Here is a 21,559-nt window from a genome sequence, read left to right as displayed (position 1 = left end):
CAACATGAAGGAGTGAAATTCTTCTTCAAAAGAGAGGTAGAAAGTAGAAAAGAAAAAAGAGACACAACAAAAGAAGGGGTGACCCAAAGAGGATTCTTTGAGCCCCTTGTGCAGTGCCCCAGACAGCTGCGCATTTTGGCAGCTTGTAATTAGAAAGCTAACAACTTATCTAGCATTTTCTTTTTTGTTAACTTTTGAATCTCCCAGCAGCCTTGTGAAGGAGGCAGGATTGGATTGTCCATTTTGCAGAGGAGGAGACTGAACTCTCAGAGGTTAATGCCTCACCCAAGCTTGTCAGCTGCTAAGTGCACCAAGTCAGGATTTCAATTTAGATCCCCCGACACAAAATCCGGGGGTCTTTCCATTCTGTTCCAGGGGATCCTCTGGAGAGGGACTTGAGACGATGAGCACCTGGAGGCCGGGAGAAAGAAGAGCTTGCTGATGATAAAGTGGGAATTAAGAAATGGACAGGGACACAGAAAAAAAATGAGCATTAAAAAAAAAAACACATTTGCCTATTAAATGATTTCAAGTATGAAACTTCTTTGGAAACTTGAAAATGTTCTATAAAGGCTATTTCTAAACTGTGCCCATTCCTATAGGAGGGAAAGGAGGAAAACTACTCCCTTCTTTTTCTTTCTATTTCGTTTTCTACCATGGCAGCCCTGGCTCTGAGCCTTAGGATACAGAATTGTGAAGAGGACAGGGTTGATCATGGTCAAGCGTACGGGTCTTGTACCAAAACTTTTGGGTTTGAAAACCCAGTCTGTCACTTGCTACTTGTGTGTTCAATTACCAAACCTAAGTCTCAGTTTCCCAACTTTAAAATGGAGAAAACAATAATTCCTGCCTCTCAGGGTTTTGGTGAGAATTAAAGTAGGTCATCCATATGGTGTCTGACACATACCACACACCCAGTGAAGGTTAGCTCCTCTTACTAATGTCATTAATTCAGCTGCAAGTGAGGTAAACACATTTTCAAGAACTAACTTGGTAACCTAATCACACTGCATAATGTTTCTTTCAAAAAAGGCATTCCGAGTTTTAGCTATAAATGAGGTTCTGCATAAGTTGAAGGCTACCTAAGAAAAAAGTGGTGTTGATCATAACTTTTTAATAAGTACAATTAATGGCATGCTATAACTTGTTTAACCAATGTAAACCGAAGCAAGGAAGGATGAGATGAATATTCTATGTGAGATAGTTAAAAAAAAAAAATTGCTAAGAAGCATGGTTTATGTCTTTCAGTTGTACCTAGACTGAGTGAATTCTACAGGCTCATAAAGTCCAGCTAATTTGAAGAAGCAGAAAGTTGTTTGAGTATAAATTCATGCCCTTCCTTAAGGGGTGGAGACCCTGCCATAGAAAAGAATCGTCTTCGTTTCCTTGTGTAGGATAAAGAAGAGGAAAGGACGATCCACTTTGAAGATTTCAGAATTTTCCACTTTGCTTGTTTGGTTGGTAAGTGTGAACTCTGAACCACCCTCAGTAACCTCTAGTACGGCCTTATGTATTATCTTGGAGACCACAAGCCCTCTTCCTGCAGTTATGCCAGACAAGTCAGCCCTTGAGTAGTCAAAGACATCAGTCATTCCCAAAGCCGCCAATATGAAAGTTAGATCTTCACGGCGCTCATCAAGTCTGAGCTGGGGCAGGTGCAGAACCACAGCTGTGTCCTTCATGTTGGCTGGGCCTATCCAGCTTTTTAGTTTTTCATAAGTGATTTCCTTGGTAATCTATGGGAAAAAAATCAGGAAGCAAAATATGAAAAATTTTATTAAAAAAATAAAAATATAGCAAAATGTGAAACATCCTAAGGGCTGGAAGTGAGGTTATGAACAGGTAAGGCTACTACTTATTGTGATTTTGGAAAGCAGATTCTATTCGAGTAAGTAGGAAAAATGCAGCCTCGTGTAGGAATTGCAGTAGAAACATCTAACTCTGGAATCTATGATGTGGCACACAATCCAAGAGCTACTTGGAAAAAAAAATAAACCATCATTTTCTTCCTCTCCTGATTTCTTTATAAACTGCTCAAATTATGCATTATAATTGTACACTTTATATAAGTACCCATCCTTTTCTACTGGCCGCATTAAGAGACATCTTTGGAACCTGAGATTCTCCAATTCTGATGGTAAAAATTATAATTCTACACTGACCAATATAACTTTCTTCCTGAACGCAAACCGAAATTCTCATTAGTCAGGTATCCATAGGGACTGAATTTATATCAAAGTAACATGTCTAGATCATTAGAATCAAATAATCTTAAATTATCAGTGGTCCAACTTTTTTATAAAACAGCCTGGCTTCATGGTTGCACAGTTCAGTTTGCAAGAAAGGCCTTTTCCATTTTGACCATAAATCTCCTTCCCCATAATTTCCATCTATTACTTCTAGTTCTAGTTCAGGGAGCTACACAAAGTTAATCTATTTCTTCTTCCATATGGCAACTAAATATTTTAATGCAATCGGCATACTCCCTAAATCACTGCCCTTTTCCTCATCCATTCCCTATATGACATCTTTTCTAGCTTCTCCTCATTCTGGTTGCCCTTATTGGGAGGAGGTTCACGTGTTCCACGACTTATTTAGACTACATCGGGGATGGAATCTATCAGGATGTAGGCAGACTAGACATCAGTCAATGCAAAATTGAGCAGAAAAATAATTTTTTGCATAGAATTGGCATTCATATACCACCTTCAACTCATACCATTTAAGAAACCAGGGATGACTGTCCTCATCACAGTGGTGAATTAATATTAGACATTACAATAGGAGAAAATTAGTTGGCTATAAAGACCAACTAATTTCCCCCAACTTTTCCCTCTTTAGGATCATTTTATCAAACTGTAATTGTACTTCAGAATTTGCCTACTTTTCAGAGATCTTAACATTATTCTAAAATGTCCCATTTTTATGACTCAAGTCAGGTATATTAACATATACCACAAAGTGTTGATAATATAGTGATGTGGGTTATATTAGATGGATGCCATTTCATTGAACTTTCATACGATCATCAAAATTAAGAGCTAAAAGAAACCCTAGAATTCATCTACTTTAACTTCTTCATGGTGTAGATAAAATGAGGTTTGGAGAGGTTAAATGACTGTCCTGCAGTCCTACAGGGAGTTTGTGGCAAAATTATGCCACCTACAAATTCAGTGTTCCTACATTGTCTAACCATGGAAAAGGAAGCCTGCAATAATAATACCATCTAACACTAATAATTATTAGTTAGCAATAACTCAAATCTCACTTTATCAGAGAGGTTTCCCATGGTCATCCAATGTGAAATAGATGCTCCCCAACCCTGTCACTCTCTATCCCATTTCCATTTTTGTTTTTCTTCATAGCACATAGCAATAATATTATTTCTACATTTGTTTTTGTAGAAATATATTTATATGTAAGAGCTGAGATTTTGATTCTCAGGGATGGTCATAGTGAGTCTGAGCAATTTTAACACCATGCCTGGAGTGGGTTGAGAAGCCAGAGAATGGGGCTCTAATGACACCACAGACACTAATTTGCTATGAAATATTGAGCAAATCCTATAATGGCTTGGTCTCCAGGGTTCTTCCTCTGTCAGTGAGCTACCAGTACCTGCCTAGCTTGCCTCACAGGATTAGCGAGGATCCTTGCAAGCAAGGATGAGGAAAGAGTGAAGGGGAGGACGAGAAGTCTGTAGCCAGAAAGAAATAGGTGGGAGCAACACAGACCTTGAGAGAAACATAACAAACAGAAGAGAAGGAGGAAAGACAGGGATTCAAAGAAAGCTGCTGAGGATAGGTCCACACCGATGCTGAGAGCAGAACACACAACCACAATGTGGAACAGGAGCGTCCTCATGGGGCCCAGAGGAAAGCACCAGAGAAAGAAGCAAAGGGAGAAGCCTGAGTGTTGAGTTTGCCCGTTTGGCCTTGAGTGTTGGTGGAAATTGATTTAGTTGGTTGACAGCAGGTCCAAATTCGGTGTCAATGTGTAATGTATAAAAAATACACGTAAAACAACACACCTTGAAGACCGAAAGAGGAAATGCATGACTGTGCTTTGAAAGCCTAAAACTTTTCCAAGCGCAAACCACCTCTTAGTGCATGGGTTTTACTTTATTTGGGGGTTGCTTCTGCTTATTTTTTTTAAGTGGACATAACACTGCATTACATAGTAGTGTAAATGGTTATCTTAAATCCTCCAGCTTTCTGCATGGGTAATCCTCACGCGCAGAGCCTTTTCTTGTGGCCGTGGCTGCAAAGGCTCAGTGGTTTACCTGCCCTAGGCTGATGTCCTCTCTGGGTAGGATGATGACCATACTCAGGTGATCCTCAGCGTCGGGCATTTCAGGGACCTGGACCCGAGGCTCCTTTATGGAGCCCAGTTTAAAGTGCCCTTGCAGCCGCATCATCTGCGCAGGTTTGCTCCGGGACTATAAAAGTAAACGCAGAGAACAACAAAGGCACGCCCTTTTTCTGTTTCTATTTAAGGCACGGAGAATTTACGTTTCTATTCATCCTCCAAAACTACCCCCACTGAATGACAAAAAAAAATCCATCCATCTTTCCACAGAAATGTCTATGATCATTCATTATTGTGGCGATTTCAAGGGAGGGAGTAGCCTAAACTAAAGAACTACTGAAGTACAAAGGGTCTGCATCTCTCCATACATTGTTTTTCTTCAACTGTACATTTTTGATGCCCAGAAGCAGTTAATTCACTTCAAAGAGCTGAGAAATATGCACCATAAGATCTTATCACGATAACCATTTTTAAAAGTCAAATAGGTCCTGTCAAGAACATGATTTAGAAATCTCACCCGCTCAAGGAAAATCTGACTAATGTGGACACATCTGCAGCGTTGAGTTGCAGATTACAAAACAGTTACAAATTAGCTAAGAAGGTAACTAACAAACAAAATGTTGTGAGTTCCTCATAATGGGGCCATTTTAAGGAAATTGAGTTATGATTATAAATATATTTTATGTTTTTCTCTTTGAAATGCTAGTTAACAGGTTAAAGATATCTGCATTGTGCGTGTAAACCAAATGGACCAGATTTTATTGTCAAATTAAAGATTCTGTTTTATTAACTGTCCTCTCACAGGTCTGCTTGCTTTTGGGTGTGTTTACCCCTTTAAGTATCTGTCTATGAATCTTGCTAAAATTTTCACTCCATTTTCCTTATACTGGGATCCCCCAACTAGGCTGATCCTTGGATGGACCTACAGGGGTGGGGGGAGCAGCTATTTAAAAATACATATACTCAGGGGCCAACCCAGTGGAGCAAGCGGTCAAGTGCACGTGCTCCGCTGCAGCGGCCCGGGGTTCACTGGTTCGGATCCCGGGCGTACACCCACTTACCGCTTGGCAATCCATGCCGTGGCGGCATCCCATATAAAGTGGAGGAAGATGGGCACAGATGTTAGCCCAGGGCCAGTCTTCCTAAGCAAAAAGAGGAGGATTGGCAGATGTTAGCTCAGGGCCGATCGTCCTCACACACACACACAAAAATACATATACTCAAGCACTTCTTGCAAATCAGACTCTTCCTGGAATCTGCATTTTTAAAACACATCTGTTAAAAATATAATTCTACTATTTGTTTTATGACCTACATAGCTGACCACAATATTCTTTGGAAAGATATTTCCAGATGTGACTAATGTGATTGATTAGAGGATTATTTTTTCCTTAAAGTCATTCACTATTTCTTTTACATGGAAAATATTTATTCAAAAGTATTAACCCTCTTTATTTCTTCATTTATTTTTTGAGGAAGATTAGCCCTGAGCTAACATCTGCTACCAATCCTCCTCTTTTTTGCTAAGGGAGACTGGCCCTGGGCTAACGTCCGTGCCCATCTTCCTCCACTTTGTATGGGACACCGCCACAGCATGGCTTTGATAAGCAGTAAGCAGGTCTGTGCCTGGGATCAGAACCTGTGAACCCCAGGTCACCCAAGTGGAGCGTGCACACTTAACCACTACACCTGGGCCAGCCCCCCTAAATCCTCTTTATTTTTACAGTAGACTATAACAGATTTTAAATTAACCAGTAATTGCAAGCATTTCTTGGTAGATGCATTTGATAGAGTAAATACATTTGATAGCTTGGGGACTGTTATCATATGCAGATTCATTCTTCCTTATTGAATAACATGTCTTATTTTGGTTGAAGGCTGATATTTAGCACACTTTTGGGGCACTAAGAAAAGAGGCTGGGAAGACTGAGGGTGGTGGAAGGACAGCATACCTGGAACCTTTTCTTTTGACTGTGGATCTTGATCACCTGTTTAGCTTTGCTTCTCAAGATCACACCCATTTTACAAATGACCTGCCTGTTAGTCTGCGGGTGTCCATTAGAGTTATTCCTCATCACCTGACTTCATTTCTAGTTTGCATGAAGTGAATTGTCTAATAATGGTTTAAGCTTGGGCCAAAGCCCAAAGCTACTTTAAACCTTTTCAAAGTCTATATTTTACATCAGTTTTTAATTCTACAACTGTAGTGCTAAACATAGCATTTCTTCTTTCAAAATAAGGTAAAAATACTATGGAGAATTTAAAAGAAAGGTTCAATAACAAAAAAAAAATCATAAATCCGAGTCTGCACGTTGTAGAGTATGTAGCTAGGATAGTCAGTTGGCAATTAATTTACCTACCTAAGGCCAGAAATAATTTAACATATTTTAATGCAAAATTTTTGAGGATTACCTTTAAGAGAAAAAGAAATTAAATCATGAGACTACCTCATCCAATCTGAAAGCCATTGCTGTGGTTTGGTCTTTCTGAAATGCATACTTCCAGGTCCCTCTGAAGGAGATGGCATTAACTATCACCAACTGATCAGAAGATGTGAGGCTGTTGGGTGACAATAGGCCCTTGATCTCACCTTTGGGAAGAAAAAACGTAGTAAGATCACTCCAGATCAGCCATGGAATGTAAATTGTTTTCACTAGTTTTGCTTTTGTTTTTGACCCATCTTTGAACTGGCATAACTAACTGCCACTCAGTATCTTCAGATGAGCCAAAAAGATTTTTGAGCAAATACGTAAAGCTTTCGTAATTCTTTAATAAATGAAATATGCAAGATGCAAAAGAAAACAATGTGAGTGTGTAGTCATACAAACTTGTTGATAAAATTTACTTGCCTAACTCTATTATGTCTTTGTTTCTCTACCTTTGGTAAAATTCTTGCACTAATAATAATTTGTGTTCCAGAGGGAACAAAAATGTAGAAGAAAAGACAATGAAAATCTTCTGAGAAAATATCACATATTTTCTTACATGTACATTTACGTGTATAATCTTAGCATAAGGAAGAACTTCTTCAACAATTCTGGACCCTAGAAGCTATAAAATAAAAAATAGTCACGTTTGACTCTAAAAATTTTAAATATACATGGCAAAAAATAACTTAAAATTAATCTAAAAATAACAGATTTGTAAATATATTTGTCAGACATAAGATAAATGTTAATATCTATAATATGCATTGGGCTCTGACAAATTGACAAGAAGAGGATTAATGAATAGGCAATGCACAAGAGACTAACAAAGTATTTACAACAGTTCTACAAAATTGTTCATAAGGATGTTGATCAAAAATCTATATATCTATAAAATATGCTTATTTAAGTATTAATATTGCCAAAAACATTTTAATAAATTATGATCTATCTACACCCTAAATTTTTATGCAGCCATTTTTAAAAAATGAATTAGCTCTCAGCCAGTTGAATGATGAGCTTTCCATGAGTGAGAAATTACTGAATTCATCCACATCTTCCACATGAGGCAGGATGGCCCCGTACTGAGAGCGTGGAACCTGGAGCTCAAGTTCAGGATCTACCACTTGCTACTGTGTGACTTTGACTGGGTTATTTAAACTTGCTAGGCCTCAGTTGCTTTATCTGTAAAATGAAGATAGTCATACCTAACTCACAATCTTTTGGGGGGATTAAATGAGGTAATAAATTTACAATACTCAGAACAATGTGTGATATAGTTAAGCGTCATATAAGTATTTACTAGTACCACTATTTACAGATAAAGAACGGACTCTTCAAAGCTAAGTATCTTGGGCCCAGCTCCATGGCTGAGTGGTTAAAGTTCTGTGCACTCCGCTTCGACTGTCCGGGTTCGCAGGTCCAGATCCTGGGTGCAACCTACTCCACTCACCAGCCACACTGTGGAGGTGTCCTGCATGCAGAAAAAGAGGAAGATTGGCACAGATGTTAGGTCAGGGCAAATCTTCCTCTAGGTAAAAAAAAGAAAGTTAAGTATCTTGTTGAAGTTAAAAAGCCTGATTAATTTATATAACAACTAATTTACCAAGTTTAGAGGAACTAACACACTAACTATTAAGGTTTGACATTCCTGTGACATTTCTCCTGGTACCACCCTGTGCTGAAAACAATGAATATCCAAGTCAGCGGTTTTGCAGATCACCACTGTTATCTGGCAATGATTTTCTACTGAAATCAAGCAAAAGCAATAAGTGGGAAAGTTGCAGAAGAAATATTTTCTGTTTTTTATGCGTCCTCACTTCTCAAGAGTAAAATTGATAAGACGATGTCATTAGTTTTCATTTTATAAACTGAAAATTGTCTTTAGATCTCCAACACTTGGTACTAGAACAATTGATTATCTGTATAAAAAAAGGAAAGAACTTTTATCCCTATTTCACATCCTACATAAAAGTCAAGTTGAGATGGATCATAAACCTAAATGTAAACACTAAAACAATAAACCTACTAAAAGAAAACAGAGGAAAGTATCTTTGTGACCTTGGGATCAGCAAAACTTTCTTAGAGAGTATACAGAAAGCACAAACCATAAAAGAAAAATATTGATAAATTGGACTTCATTAAAATTTGAAACTTCTGCACATCAAAACTACAGTTAAGCAAATAAATACACAAAACACAGACTAGGAGAAAATATTAGCTAAGTAGGTATCTGACAAAATATTTATATCCAGAATACATAAAGAATTCCTAGGGGCTGGCCCCATGGCATAGTAGTTATGTTCGGTGCACTCTGCTTCAGCGTCCCAGGATTGTGGGTTAGGATCCAAGGCACGGACCTACACCACTCATCAGCCATGCTGTGGCAGCAACCCACATACAAACTAGTGGAAGATTGGCCACAGATGTTAGCTCAGGGTGAATCTTCCTCAGTGAGAAAAAAAGAATTCCTGCAACTCAATAACAAAAAGAAAACAACTCAATTAAAAAATGGGCAAATAACTTGAACAGACTACTTCATTTCATAAATAAAGATATATTAAGGACCAAGAGACATATGAAAAAAGATGCTCAATGTCATTAGTCATCAGAGAAATGCGAATTAAGACCATGATGAGATGCTACTACACACCTACTAAAAGAGTTAAATGAAAAATATTTACCACTCCAAAAATTGGAGAGGATTTGCAGTAACTGGAAATTTCATAGTGATGGTGATAATGTAAAATGGTTTAACCACTTTGGAAAACTATTTGCCAGTGTGTTAAAAAGGTAAACCTCCACCTGGCTTAAAACCTAGCAATTCTGTTAAGTATTTATCCAAGAGAAATAAAAAAAACATGTACACAAAAGCCTTTTACAAGAATGTTTATAGCGACATTATTCATAACGGCCCAAAACTAGAACCAACCCAGAAGTCCATCAAGAGAAGCATGGATAAACTGTGATATATTCATAGTGGAATGCTACTCAACAATAAAAAGTCAGGAACCACTGATATATCCAAACACATGGGTGGATCTCAAAAATAATCTGCTGAGTGAGAAAAGCAGGACACAAAAAAGCACATACTATATTATTCCACTTATTTAGAATTTCAGAATAGGCAAAGCTAACCTCCGATAGAATCAGGTCAATGGTTGCTTGGGAACGGGCCTGGAGGAATTTTTCAGTGTGATGGAAATGTTCTGCATCTTGACATACATTTGTCAAAGCTTGCCAAGTATACTTTTTAAGACCTAAGCATTTCATTGAATGTAAATTATACCTAAAAGAAGAAGAAAGAGGAGAACAAGAAGAAGATGGAGAAAACGAAGAGGCCTCTTACCCTTTGTCTCATGTTCAATCCATGAGTTAATCTGCATTCTGGCTTCTTCTAAATTATTTTTGAAATCCAAATTTTCAGGTTTCAGTTTATATAATTGTTCAATACAGTCTAAATATTTCTATAAAGTGAGCATAGAAAAATAAGAGACGTAGCAAGTAAATTATGATTTAAATACATTTAGACCATACATGGTAGGAATTATATGTAAATAGAGGCAGAAATATATAAAACATTATTACTGAGGACTAGGCCCAATTAATTAGAATATATATTTTTGTCATGTTTCAGGTAGAGAGTTGAGTAAAATGAACAAATTATTACAGGATATTATTTCAATGACAAGGACATTTCTCTCTCTTTTCAGCCTCTGAGATTGTACCTTGCCCATAACTGCATGATTATGATAATCAGCCTTATAATAATTAGTGTCCTCAGCCTGAGGTTCCAAGATATCAATTTCTCCTTTATTATTGATATCAAAATTTTGTCAGTGTTGTTGTTTTTAATCATAAACTATAAAATTTATGCATTTTATGCTTCAACTGGGCTCGTCTGAAACATGATTGAATGTGTTACAAATTAGCATCTGAAAATTAGAATTCTAAACTTTCTATATTTTTCCACATGTAATAAAATGCAATAATAAAATATATTGTGTTTTCTCTTATATAGTAATATCTATCTAAATAAATATATATGTAATTTTCTATTTTCCTTTAGTTTTGATAGCACAAACAACGCCACAATAGGTTAAATAAAGAGAGAAAGGAAAGGCTTCTACCTTACTTATGGAAGGTAACAGTTTTATTTTAACTCACCGGGAGGAATGGATGGGCTTCTTCTGCAAATATTCCACTTGCCATGTGGGCTTGACTGTGTCTAGACAGGTTGATTTCAGAGAGGAGTGCTTGAATGTGTGAATGGATCCCTGTATCTTGTTTACACTAAGATGAAGTTAGAAATTACTTGAAAATGAGGACCATGGTATCACACACTTAAGTATCAACTGAGGTTAGACAAGAGGCTCTTGGGTTTGCATTAGGATATGCTATTTCAGAAGAAAAAATAGAATCATAGACTTCTCATTCCACCATTTGGACACACTGAAATTTTTGCCTTTCATCAAACTGTGTCACCCAACAATCTGATCATACATGGAGAGCTGGCAGCATAACAACGTATCACAATCACCTCACAGGTGTGAGGAGCGACTTGGTGTGGTTCACACCCTGGTCAGAGCTTGTCCTGTCTCCTCCACCAGATGGCCCAGAGTCAACACTGACATATTAATTTTAGTCCAGTTGGCATCAAGAAAAAATATGTTTACTATATTTTGTAACAAATAAAAATTCTGGGTAATAAAGTTTGGTCCTTGTAGCCCCACCATAGATAATAGCGGAAACATTATATCTAGAAAGCTACAGACCACTTTAGACAAATGAAGCTATACATTACATATTTTCTCTAGATCTTAGCAATATGGAAAAGTGTTTAACAATAAAACTTATAAAGATAAGCAATCTTTAGTTATATTCTCAAAAATATTTGTATTTTTGTATATTTTTGATATATTTGTATTTTTCAGGCACTCACTGTGGTCCAGGACTGTTTGAAGCACTTCTACTGCCTGGGTAGCTTTTGGGGTTCCTTTGTGAAATCTCTTTGAGATGGTCTGCCTTCCATGCTACTGCTCAAGGGAAGGAATAGCCCTTCTTCTCAAAGACTAATGGTCTCTACCTCAACTTTTTGACAATTTCCATTTTGTTATCTCTTGTTTCCAAATCTCAATGTGATTAATTATTTTAAAACAGCATGTACAGGAGTTTGATTGTGTCTATATTCTAGACTCAAAAGACATCAGGAATAAATACTCTGTTTTACTGCCTTAAGCCTTTAGTCCTCATGGCCTAAAGATGGACTGCCACGAGAGAAGCAAAAGGAAAGCAGGAACTATAAACACCTTTGCGTTTGAAGCGTTTCCAGTTCCTGTTAATTCACTCAAGTGAAGCACCTACAATGGGAAACCAAGAACTATTTTCAAAGACCATGCAAATGCTACTCCAAATGGCCAGGTAGTGACATAGCAAATCACTTTCCTGCTATAAATGCTAAGCTCTTACATTTTTATGAATTTTCTATTCATCCACTTTTCTCTTGCCTGTTTCTTAGTTTTGCTCCTTATTTTAAAAAAAGTTATTATTTCAAAGGGGAAAGGTGAGTTTGAAAAACATCTTTCATGTGCTCTTCGGCAGAGTGTTAGAAAGTGTGACGAGTGAGATGTAGGCGCTTACTCGTATGTATGCATATTTACCTTTATAATCTTTGGGATAGAATGCAAGCCGAAGGTTTTAAAAAGAGTTTTAAAATCAATCCAGGCTTACTCATTTGTATTGTCACTTAATTTTGTTCATCCCTACATTTCCAGTTGTGAAACATAGTAGGAATCCCATAAATATTTGTTGAATGAAGAATGAATGATTATGTGGATAAATGAATGAATCTAAATATCATTTGCGGGCAGTTAATATCATTGGTTACTCATTGAGCATACAAAGATAATGACTGAATTCATACAATAGGTAATTATTTTAAAACTATTTTCACAAATGTTAGCTGATTTCATGCTCACAGTATGTCACAGGACATATTGTTCCATAATCCAGGGACTCTGCATGAATGGCGCCCCCTGGTGTTGCTTCAGAGGTCATTGTCATCATCATCATTATCATCATCATCATCAAAAGAAAGCACATTTGTTGAACCTGGAATTCTGAGCATTTGGCTCAGTCTTTGAATGTTGTAAAAGAGAATCATTAAGAGGATGCAAATATGAAGGATTTTTCTCCATTGTGTATGGGAAGCAGCAAGGAAAACATTTGAACTTTTTGGTTCTCTTCTTTTCTTTTATTTTTTTTTTCAGCAAAGCCCCAGTAGATAGTTGTACGTCATAGTTGCACATCCTTCCAGCTGCTGCATGTGGGACGCGGCCTCAGCATGGCCGGAGAGGCGGTGCCTGGGCGCGTGCCCAGGATCTGAACCTGGGCCACCAGCAGCAGAGTGCGCGCACTTAACTGCCAAGCCACAGGCAGGCCCGTTTTTTTTTTTTTTGGTTCTCTTCTAACTCAGGCTGCTTGGTTGTCAGAAGAGACAAAGAATTATTTCCACTCCAGACTCTCTCTGCATGACTTGTGCCCTCAGCACAGGGAGCCATGCCATCTCTCTGGTTGCAAAACCTGAAGCATGCACGAGTGTAGTGTAGAGGGAGCCTCCACCCAGCAGGCTGTCTCTCACTTTGAAGGAAGGGAGAGAGGGAGAAGGGACTCTGCACACACTCATCCCAAGATGACTTGTAAAGATTCCCACAGCTTCCTCCTTTGCAACTGCTTCTCCCTCTCCACAAACACATATATACTGAGTATCTACTATGGGTAAGACACTTGAGACCTATTCTCCCAATGCGTGGAAGTAGAATAAAATGGAACACAAGAGCTTTTACATTTAATTTTTTGTGAGTTTAAATATATTATTAAATTCAGAGATTGACTCCAGCTTCTCAAATTCATTTCCTGTTTAATTCTTGACTGGGAGAAACTTTGTTCCACTGGTGAATCATTCCCTCTACAATAAACAGAGAGATGATTAAGGCATGTTGAAAGACGCCTGCTAAGAAATACTTTTCCCAGTCACCCAAGATTGTTGGTTGAGTTAAAACGCTGGTGATTTCTTTGGAAATGTAATTGTATGGATTGTAAATCCTTGCAAAATATTCTTTCTTTGATCCATAATTGGTAATTTATTCAGGCAACAATTATTGAGTCAGCCGCCAAAAATTGTTTTTGAAAGCCTCTTGAGTGCTGAGTGTTGGAGGCCCTGGGCATTTGCTATGTGCTGGACACAATTTAGAACAATCCAGAACACTCCATTTATTCTTAAATTATCTGAGTTGAGTTACTTATTTGTATCTTAAAACAGATTACTCTCAGTTCACCTAGCAAAATGTTGTATTTTGAGAAAACAAAACACTTAAAGAGTGGGTCTCATCTGGGAGTATGTGAAAAGGCCCTGAGTTTGGAAAGCACTTTGTGATGGGGACACACAGCAGGAAGCCTCTAGAAAGCTGAGGATGCATATGAGTGGGGGTGGACGTGGGGACACTCAGTTTTGCGTTGGGCCAGGTTGGCCTCATTGAATCCCTTTCCCTGTTCCGGCTTCTGCTGTGCCCACTCCTCCCTGCCCCTCAAAGCAGAGCTATGGGAAATCTCATCTTTTGCACCCTTTTTGAAAGAGCCAATTTAATAGGTAACCTTAAGTGAAGGTGGACATTGTCTTGTGTTTACAGAATTGGGTATCTATGAAATCTCCATAACAAGACAGTGTTTTAAGTTGTCACTTGATTGTCTTCTAGACGTGGCTGAAAGCAGGTTTGTGACATACCTTTTCCATTTGAGAGGCACTGTCACCTCTGGCCCCAAAGAGCACCACAGCCAGGGCAGACAGGAGACTCAAGGGAGAAAAGAAGAGATTCTCCACTGTGTGGTCATAGCTCATCTCTTTAAAGACATCAAAGCAGAACTGTGCATTTGCTGCACTGAGTGAGCCCATTCCTTTACCTGGGGTCTGGAATACAAAGGCAAATAACAACCACAACAAAAATGTAAGTCAAAACATCACTATTTCAGTTTGTTTTAAATTAGGACAGGAATTACTTCTATCTTGTGAATCCTAAGTGTTCCAAGATGGGCTTTATGGAAGCAAAAAGAACACAGATTTTGGAATTAAATGCATGTCCAACTCTGCTACATTCAGATTTATGACCCAGGGCAAGTTATTTAAGTTCTCCTAGTGTCTATTTTCTCTTCTGTGAAAGTGGCTAAATGGCAGCTTCCTCACAGGATTAGTATGAGGATTAAATTACATAACGTTTGTAAAGTGCCCGGGATTGTTCCTGCAAGTAAGTGGTCAAATACGTCAGTGAATTTTGTCATTATTGTTGCTGTTGTTGTTAGCTTAGGTTAGTTGACTTGGTTAGGGTAATGACAAAGAGGATAAGGCTATAGTTTTGATCCCAATAGACACATGACCTCACTGAGGCTTTCAAAATCTCCCACAGAAGGGACTGACTGAGCGAGAGTAAGGACGCACCAGCCAAAGCCCGTGCCCACCACTGGAAAACATCTCGAAGTGCACGTCTCCTCACAGTAGGTTGGGGGTGCCATCAGTATGTGTAATAGAGAGTATTAGTTCATATATATTTTTAAGCAAGGAAGAAATATAACTAAGCATGTTAGAGTCCTACAGAATTATTATCCTACTTTCTTCTATGAAACTGTCCTCAAATATTTATTCAGAAAGACAGAGCTCCCTGTTCTAGGGTCTGTGGGGTTGGCAGAGCTTCAAGTGGCTGCTCACAACCACACCAGGGTTTAGGAGCTCTGAGCCTCTCCAAAGGAGCTAGCCCAAAGTCACTTAAGAAGGGCATTCCAGAAAGACAGTCCTTCATTCCTGCCTTCCTTTCTTTAGTCACTAAATCCTCCCTTGCCCTGGGCGCTGTCTGGAGGAATGAGGTTAGAGGATAATGGGAAACCTTAGCATTTCTGCTTCTACCTGGTACATGGTGGAATCAAGTAATGGGACCCCATGTACTGTAGAAGCATGTTCTGTATCTCTCTTCTTTGTAGGGGGGCTATTTTGAAGAACCGCCATGGAGTCTATGGTCTCTTGGGATTACTGAGGGGACTAGGATGAGGGGAAAACCCTAGGGTGCAAAATTTAAGGAAGCGCTCACTGTAATGTGCTGACCCAGTGCTTGTGTGATCCTGAACCTGGGAATGAGCCTCTCCTTAAGGATGAGCCACCCATTGCAAAAATGAAGGAGGCATTTATGCTCAGAGTTTTATAAACGAAGGGCCGGCACCTAAGAATGAGTGCCTCCTTAAATTTTACTCCCTTAAGAGCCTTACTTGCCTCACCCTATTCCAGGCCCAGCTAGAGATATCTGGTCGGTGTTTTGGAAACAGGAGGCTGCAAGTCTGTATTTTTGGTGGCTGCACTGTTACTTATATTGCACCACAGATACCTTAAGGGGCTTCTGTTAAGATATTGGAATTGGAGTGAAATTCTCCTCTTGTCTGCTGGTGATACAAATGGACTGTATCAGTCTTAGGAAAGTTAAAAAGTCTTAGGAAATTGCCTTGCTCATCCTGTGTGTTTTAAAAGGGGAAGAGACTCAATATGGTAAGTTTCCTAAGAGAGCACCTGAGAAGGAAAACTTGTAGTTGCCGGGTTTGAGTGAGACTATGAATAGAAAAGTCACAATTCTTTATTCTGAAGGAATTAACTTATATAATGCCTTGCCAATATCTTGGCACCCAGCAGCAACTTTTCCCAGCCTAGAGGTGTGGTTCCAACAAAACAGCCTGAAGAATTCTTACACAGAGAAGAGCAAGTTTAAATAATTTGGCTGGCTGTGTGGTTGACATTTCATAGGGACCAGAAATGTTACCACTTGCTTGAAAAGCTACCACTCTGCTCAGATCAACATGGAAGTAAAATCCTCTAAGACACCAGTATATTTCTGTTGCCTCCTTGTCATATAACTGGGAATAGAATAGGAGAAGGGAGAAAAATGGGGATCAGATGGGGTTCAAGTTCACAAGAAAATAAAAATAGATGTGCAGACCAGGATCTGTTTCTCCGAGTTTGTGAGACAGTTGACCCATTGGTTTTCCCCCCCCCTCATTCAGCTGTTTGGGAAGCTGAGCCCTGGTAACTCATGGTCACCCTACAATGGAAAACCATCCTCTGGCTGTACCAGATAATTCTAACTGGATGCACAGAATTCGAGACACATGTTTGCTCTGTGAAGGGACAATTAGTTAAAATGGCTGATCATGGGTCTTTATAAAGGAGAGCTTTTCAATATTGAGTTCTAACATGAACTGTGCCCTTTGCTATACATGTGAGCATATTATTTGACTTCTCTGAACCTATTTATAAAATAGGGATAATAGCAGATACCTGACAAAGTTGTGAGTCTTCAATGTGACAGCAAACATAAAGCCTCTGAATAGAACATTCAATAATGTTATCTTCCTTCCTCCTTCTAGGTAGTGTGGATTTGAGTCAAAGAAGAGGCATGGATTTGCGAAGGAAAATATCAGATCCCCAAACTAATTCTACAAATGGGAAAGCTGAAGGGAGCCTAGTGGGGTTACATGACTTACTCAAGTCCACATAGCTAGAAAACATCAAATTCAGAATGAACACCCAATTTTTCTGACTTACCGTCCAGCATCGTTTCCTCTAATTTACCAGAGAGACACATAAGCAAGAAAAAGAGGATATAAATTTTGTTACCACACAGCACAATTTCTCCTTAGGTGTTCATAGGCATGGATAAACAAATTTCTCATTCAGCATCAGTTCAGTCATCATTCAAGTCCTTACCTGAAGTTGGGGGTAAAGATTGGTGATTGGAATGGCTCTCTACAATACTGGAAACCTTGACGTCGAAAAGCTCACTCAGTGAGTGTGAATAGCTGAAAAGAGAACCATACCACCTTGTTTTCAATTTGTGCCTCCCCACCAACATCCCCAAACCATGGCACCTCTCACTGTCTTTTTCCTTTGGTTACAACTATATATTTTCCCCTATACTTTCTGAGAAAAGTATTTTCCCCTATACTTTCTGAGAAAAGTCATCACTGATTACAAAAATCATGTCAAAGAAGGTACAATTTAATGTTTGCATTTTTACCTTGTCTTCAAGTTGGTCAAAATTCTGCTGGGTGAGCTCAGAGCTGTATCTGCAACACACAGACACACACAGCACTCGGCACCCACAGCTTGATCCTCCTGTCTTCTCAGAGTTTGGTTGCACAAGTCATTTTTCCTTGCATTGTGAAGTGATTTAAAGCATTTATACAAAGCAGTAGAGAGGGAGCCAGCTGACGTATGCATTGTAAAATATACTGCTTCCCTGGGTCAACATGACCCAAGAGATTTAGAAAAATAATAAGGAAACATTTCACGTCACGGATTTTACGTAATAAATTGAGTGTTACTTTAGAATAACAAAATATATTAGATGCTTAAAAATTAAATGCAATGTGTATGTGTATATCACACATACCCTCTGGCTATGACAGCAAATTATTGGTGTTTAAAAGCCAGAGAGGAGGCATTTTGCCTTGGGAACTGGTAACAGGTTTCTTTCTCCTGACTCCTAAGATGAGATATAATGAATGAAATGTTGTTCTCTCTGGCATAGAGGCATCCGGAAATGGAGTAACCCTTGCTGAGTGAGGATTTCAAACATATTTCATGGCAAATGTAGGCAAGATTCCCACAGGAAGCGAGTTACAGATCAGCTGTAGCCCCAACTCCGAGAGAGACCAAAGTGATGTCTCACAATTGTAGAGATGAAGGGGCCTTAGAAAGCAGTTTTTCAGATATTTTTCAACCCCAGCTAAGAAATAGTTTTTACACTGTGATCCAGAATATATATTCAAAACTAAGGCAAGAGTTTCACAAAAATACTTTCCCTCACTACTAACGATGTATTGGAATATTTCCTTTTCCATTCTCTCCTTTTTCATATGTTATACTCTGGTGGTAATTCACTAAATTGTTTTCACAACCCACTAATCGGTCGCATCCCATAGTTGGAAAACACTCATCCAGCCCAATTGTCTCATTTTAACGAAGAGGAAACTTAGCCCTAGGTAAGTTTCCTATAACTAGATGTGCGTTTTACACAATGCAGAGACTAGAAAGGATCAGTGTTCTCAAATTGTTCACTACAAAGAAGTAACTTATATAAAGGATAATTCTAAGTGTTTGTGTCCACACACACAAGGTTTTATTTGTATATTGCTATTGGGCATCCTGGTTGAGTTAATTCATTTAATCTGAATTCCCTAACAACTTGTGGCTTTCATTTTACTTCTACAGGTTAAACTACTATGCTTTAAAAGTATTTTCCTCTAAAAATAAAGTCAGCATTTTTGCTTTTTTAAATAAAAAATCCCCCCAACAAATTATTGGCTAACATGAATTGGGTGCAATTAAAGTCAAATCCAGACACTCGAACTTGCTCCTTTTATCAAATTACACCTACCTATACATATGTAGAAAGAAAGCTTCTACTTTTTAAAACAGTATCCAAACTACACATATGTCCAGAGGAAGAAGAAACTAATTAATAGAAGAAAAAGATTCAAGGCAATGAGAAGGAAAAAAAAAAGGCAGGATTTAGATCCTTTGTATTTTTACTAGGTGACCCTGATTTGTGTAGGTAACATAAAAACAGACACCAAATATAGTCACAACAGGAAATGAATCCAATAGTTTCCTTTATTAAATTTTCTAGTGAATTTTATAAAATTGTTGGACACACAGAAATAAAAACTTGGATTATAGTCTTCACAAAACAGAATTGGCAAATGCCCACCCTATCAATTAGGCAATGTTTGGCTTTATATTGAGTGTGAAGGGAAATGGCTCACAAGCCAGTAGAAATAGGCTCACCATTCTGCTTGCTTCTTAGATTCTCAGAAGGGGAAGGGAAGAAATGAAACACCCTAATTCCTTATAAGGTTAGCGAGAGGCATCCTGGATGCGCAGACTATATTCTCAAGAAAACCTTGTGCCTTCAGAGAGCCGAATGGCCTCCCTGAAGCACTGCAAGTAGCAATCCTCCCTTCTGGGTAAAGAACCATTTAGAAGGGATGCAGGAGATGTGGTGTTACTCCTTGAGGAGTGGAGGACGTGTGTAGGGGCTTGAGCAAAGGAAAGGGGGCAGTATTCTTTTTTTGGGGGGTGAGGAAGATTGGCCCTAAGCCAACATCTGTTGCCAATATTCCTCTTTTTGCTTGAGGAAGATAGTGCCTGAGCTAATATCTGTGCCAGTCCTCCTCCATTTGGGACATAGGACGCTGCCATAGTATGGTTCAATGAACGGTGTGTAGGTCTGCGCCTGGGATGGGAACTGTGAACACCAGGCTGCCCAAATGGAGCATGCGAACCCAACCACTATGCCACTTCCCCCCGGGGCTGGCCAAGGGGGAAGTATTCTTCCTATCCTGGATAAAAATGAACTTCTAAATGACTCTTAAAATCTTCTATAGAGTCTCAAAGAAACAAGCTTGAATCAGATTGTCCACCAATATAGAGAACTTCACTTCTTTTTTATATAGTCCTGAGGAGGATTTGGATCTAAAGAGGATGAGGGAATAAAGAGGGATTCACAATGAAAAAAGAATTCTATCAACTTCACCAAGACTTTGATTGGTGTACAGATGCTGTTCCCCTAGAGATGCAAGGAAAACATGCTTAAAACAGCAGTTAATAATTCACTAGATAACTATTCACAGAACCAGGAGGTTATTTGCGAAGATGGTTGGGCATGTTCAATGACTTCTGCGCCATTATTACCTGAAAACACTCTATTAACAAAAGAATATTTGTTGGTTTCTCTTGCCTATAAATTCTCTTGTCTATAAAAACTCTGATTAATAGCTAGGAGTGAGGGTGTGCCTCCCTGCCTATTGTCCTAGATGTTTAAAGGGACAGACCATTGTATCTGGTCACCCTAGAGCTCTAATTCCACAGAAACTGCACCCATCTAGTGGTCCCCGGCTCTTGCACTTGATTTTCTTTGTGCTATAATGGATGACTTCCATCCAGAATGGCCTAATTTAGATACACAGAGCAAGGATTTTTAACCTAGTGGACCTATGAATGGGATTCAAGAGCTCTTTGAACTTCTTAAAAATATACACATTAATTCTTGTATAAGTGCATGTTTTTGATATTTTTAATCTGATTCTCAAGGAGAGCATTTATTTCAAAAAGCAAAGAATCGTTACAATAAAAGCTTCCACTGGCCTTACATGGGTGCCCTGCAGTTCAGCTCTTCTCTTTTCTCTGGCGTCCACCCTTTCCGCTCCAGCTGCTGATGTTACTGTCATTTAAAGATTGCTGCATTGATTCCTGAGAGGTTCTCCTCTTTCACCCCATATTCATTCAATCACAAAGTCCTGACCAGTCGGGCCGCCTCCTAAATCCGACAACTTCCTTCACTTCCGTCTGTCCGCAAGACCTGCCTGCTGGTCTCAACCACCATCGCTTCCCAGCTGCACTGCCGCCTAGTTCTCCCTGGTTTTCCCCTTTAAGAGTCTTGGAACATTCCAGTCCAGTGTCTACACATCAGCAGATGCAATCCATCAAAACGCAAACTTGAAAGTGTCACTTCCCTCCTTAGAGCTCTTCATGCCTTTATGCCAAGCCTAGAACAAAGGCAAACTCCTCACCATGATGTACAAGGCCTTTGTGGCCTGCTCCCTGCTGCTTCCCTTTTGCTGCTCTTTGCCCTCTACTTCCTGTAGCCACACTTGCAGTTCTCAGAGCAGCCCCGAGATCTCTCACCTCTGAGCCTTGGAACAGGCTGTTCTCTCTACTGGAACCCTCTTCCCCTCTC

General features: G+C 39.0%; 1 protein-coding gene across 1 annotated transcript; it reads right to left on the bottom strand.

Annotated features, from left to right (window-relative positions):
- Nucleotides 1–517: 517 nt before the first annotated feature.
- Nucleotides 518–17,596, bottom strand: LOC131415187 (ovalbumin-like). Its single transcript, XM_058556609.1, has 8 exons — nt 17,527–17,596; nt 14,515–14,697; nt 12,041–12,091; nt 10,899–11,024; nt 10,081–10,198; nt 6,753–6,895; nt 4,280–4,435; nt 518–1,736 (listed from the first exon to the last, which is right to left on the bottom strand). Exons 2-8 carry the CDS (start codon nt 14,680–14,682, stop codon nt 1,341–1,343), a joined length of 1,158 nt encoding a protein of 385 aa, XP_058412592.1. The 5' UTR covers nt 14,683–14,697; nt 17,527–17,596; the 3' UTR covers nt 518–1,340.
- Between the last annotated feature and the right edge of the window lie 3,963 nt (nt 17,597–21,559).

This window comes from Diceros bicornis, chromosome 16 (assembly GCF_020826845.1).
Source record: "Diceros bicornis minor isolate mBicDic1 chromosome 16, mDicBic1.mat.cur, whole genome shotgun sequence".
Classification (NCBI taxonomy): domain Eukaryota; kingdom Metazoa; phylum Chordata; class Mammalia; order Perissodactyla; family Rhinocerotidae; genus Diceros; species Diceros bicornis.
This window is presented reverse-complemented; position numbering and strand designations above follow the sequence as displayed.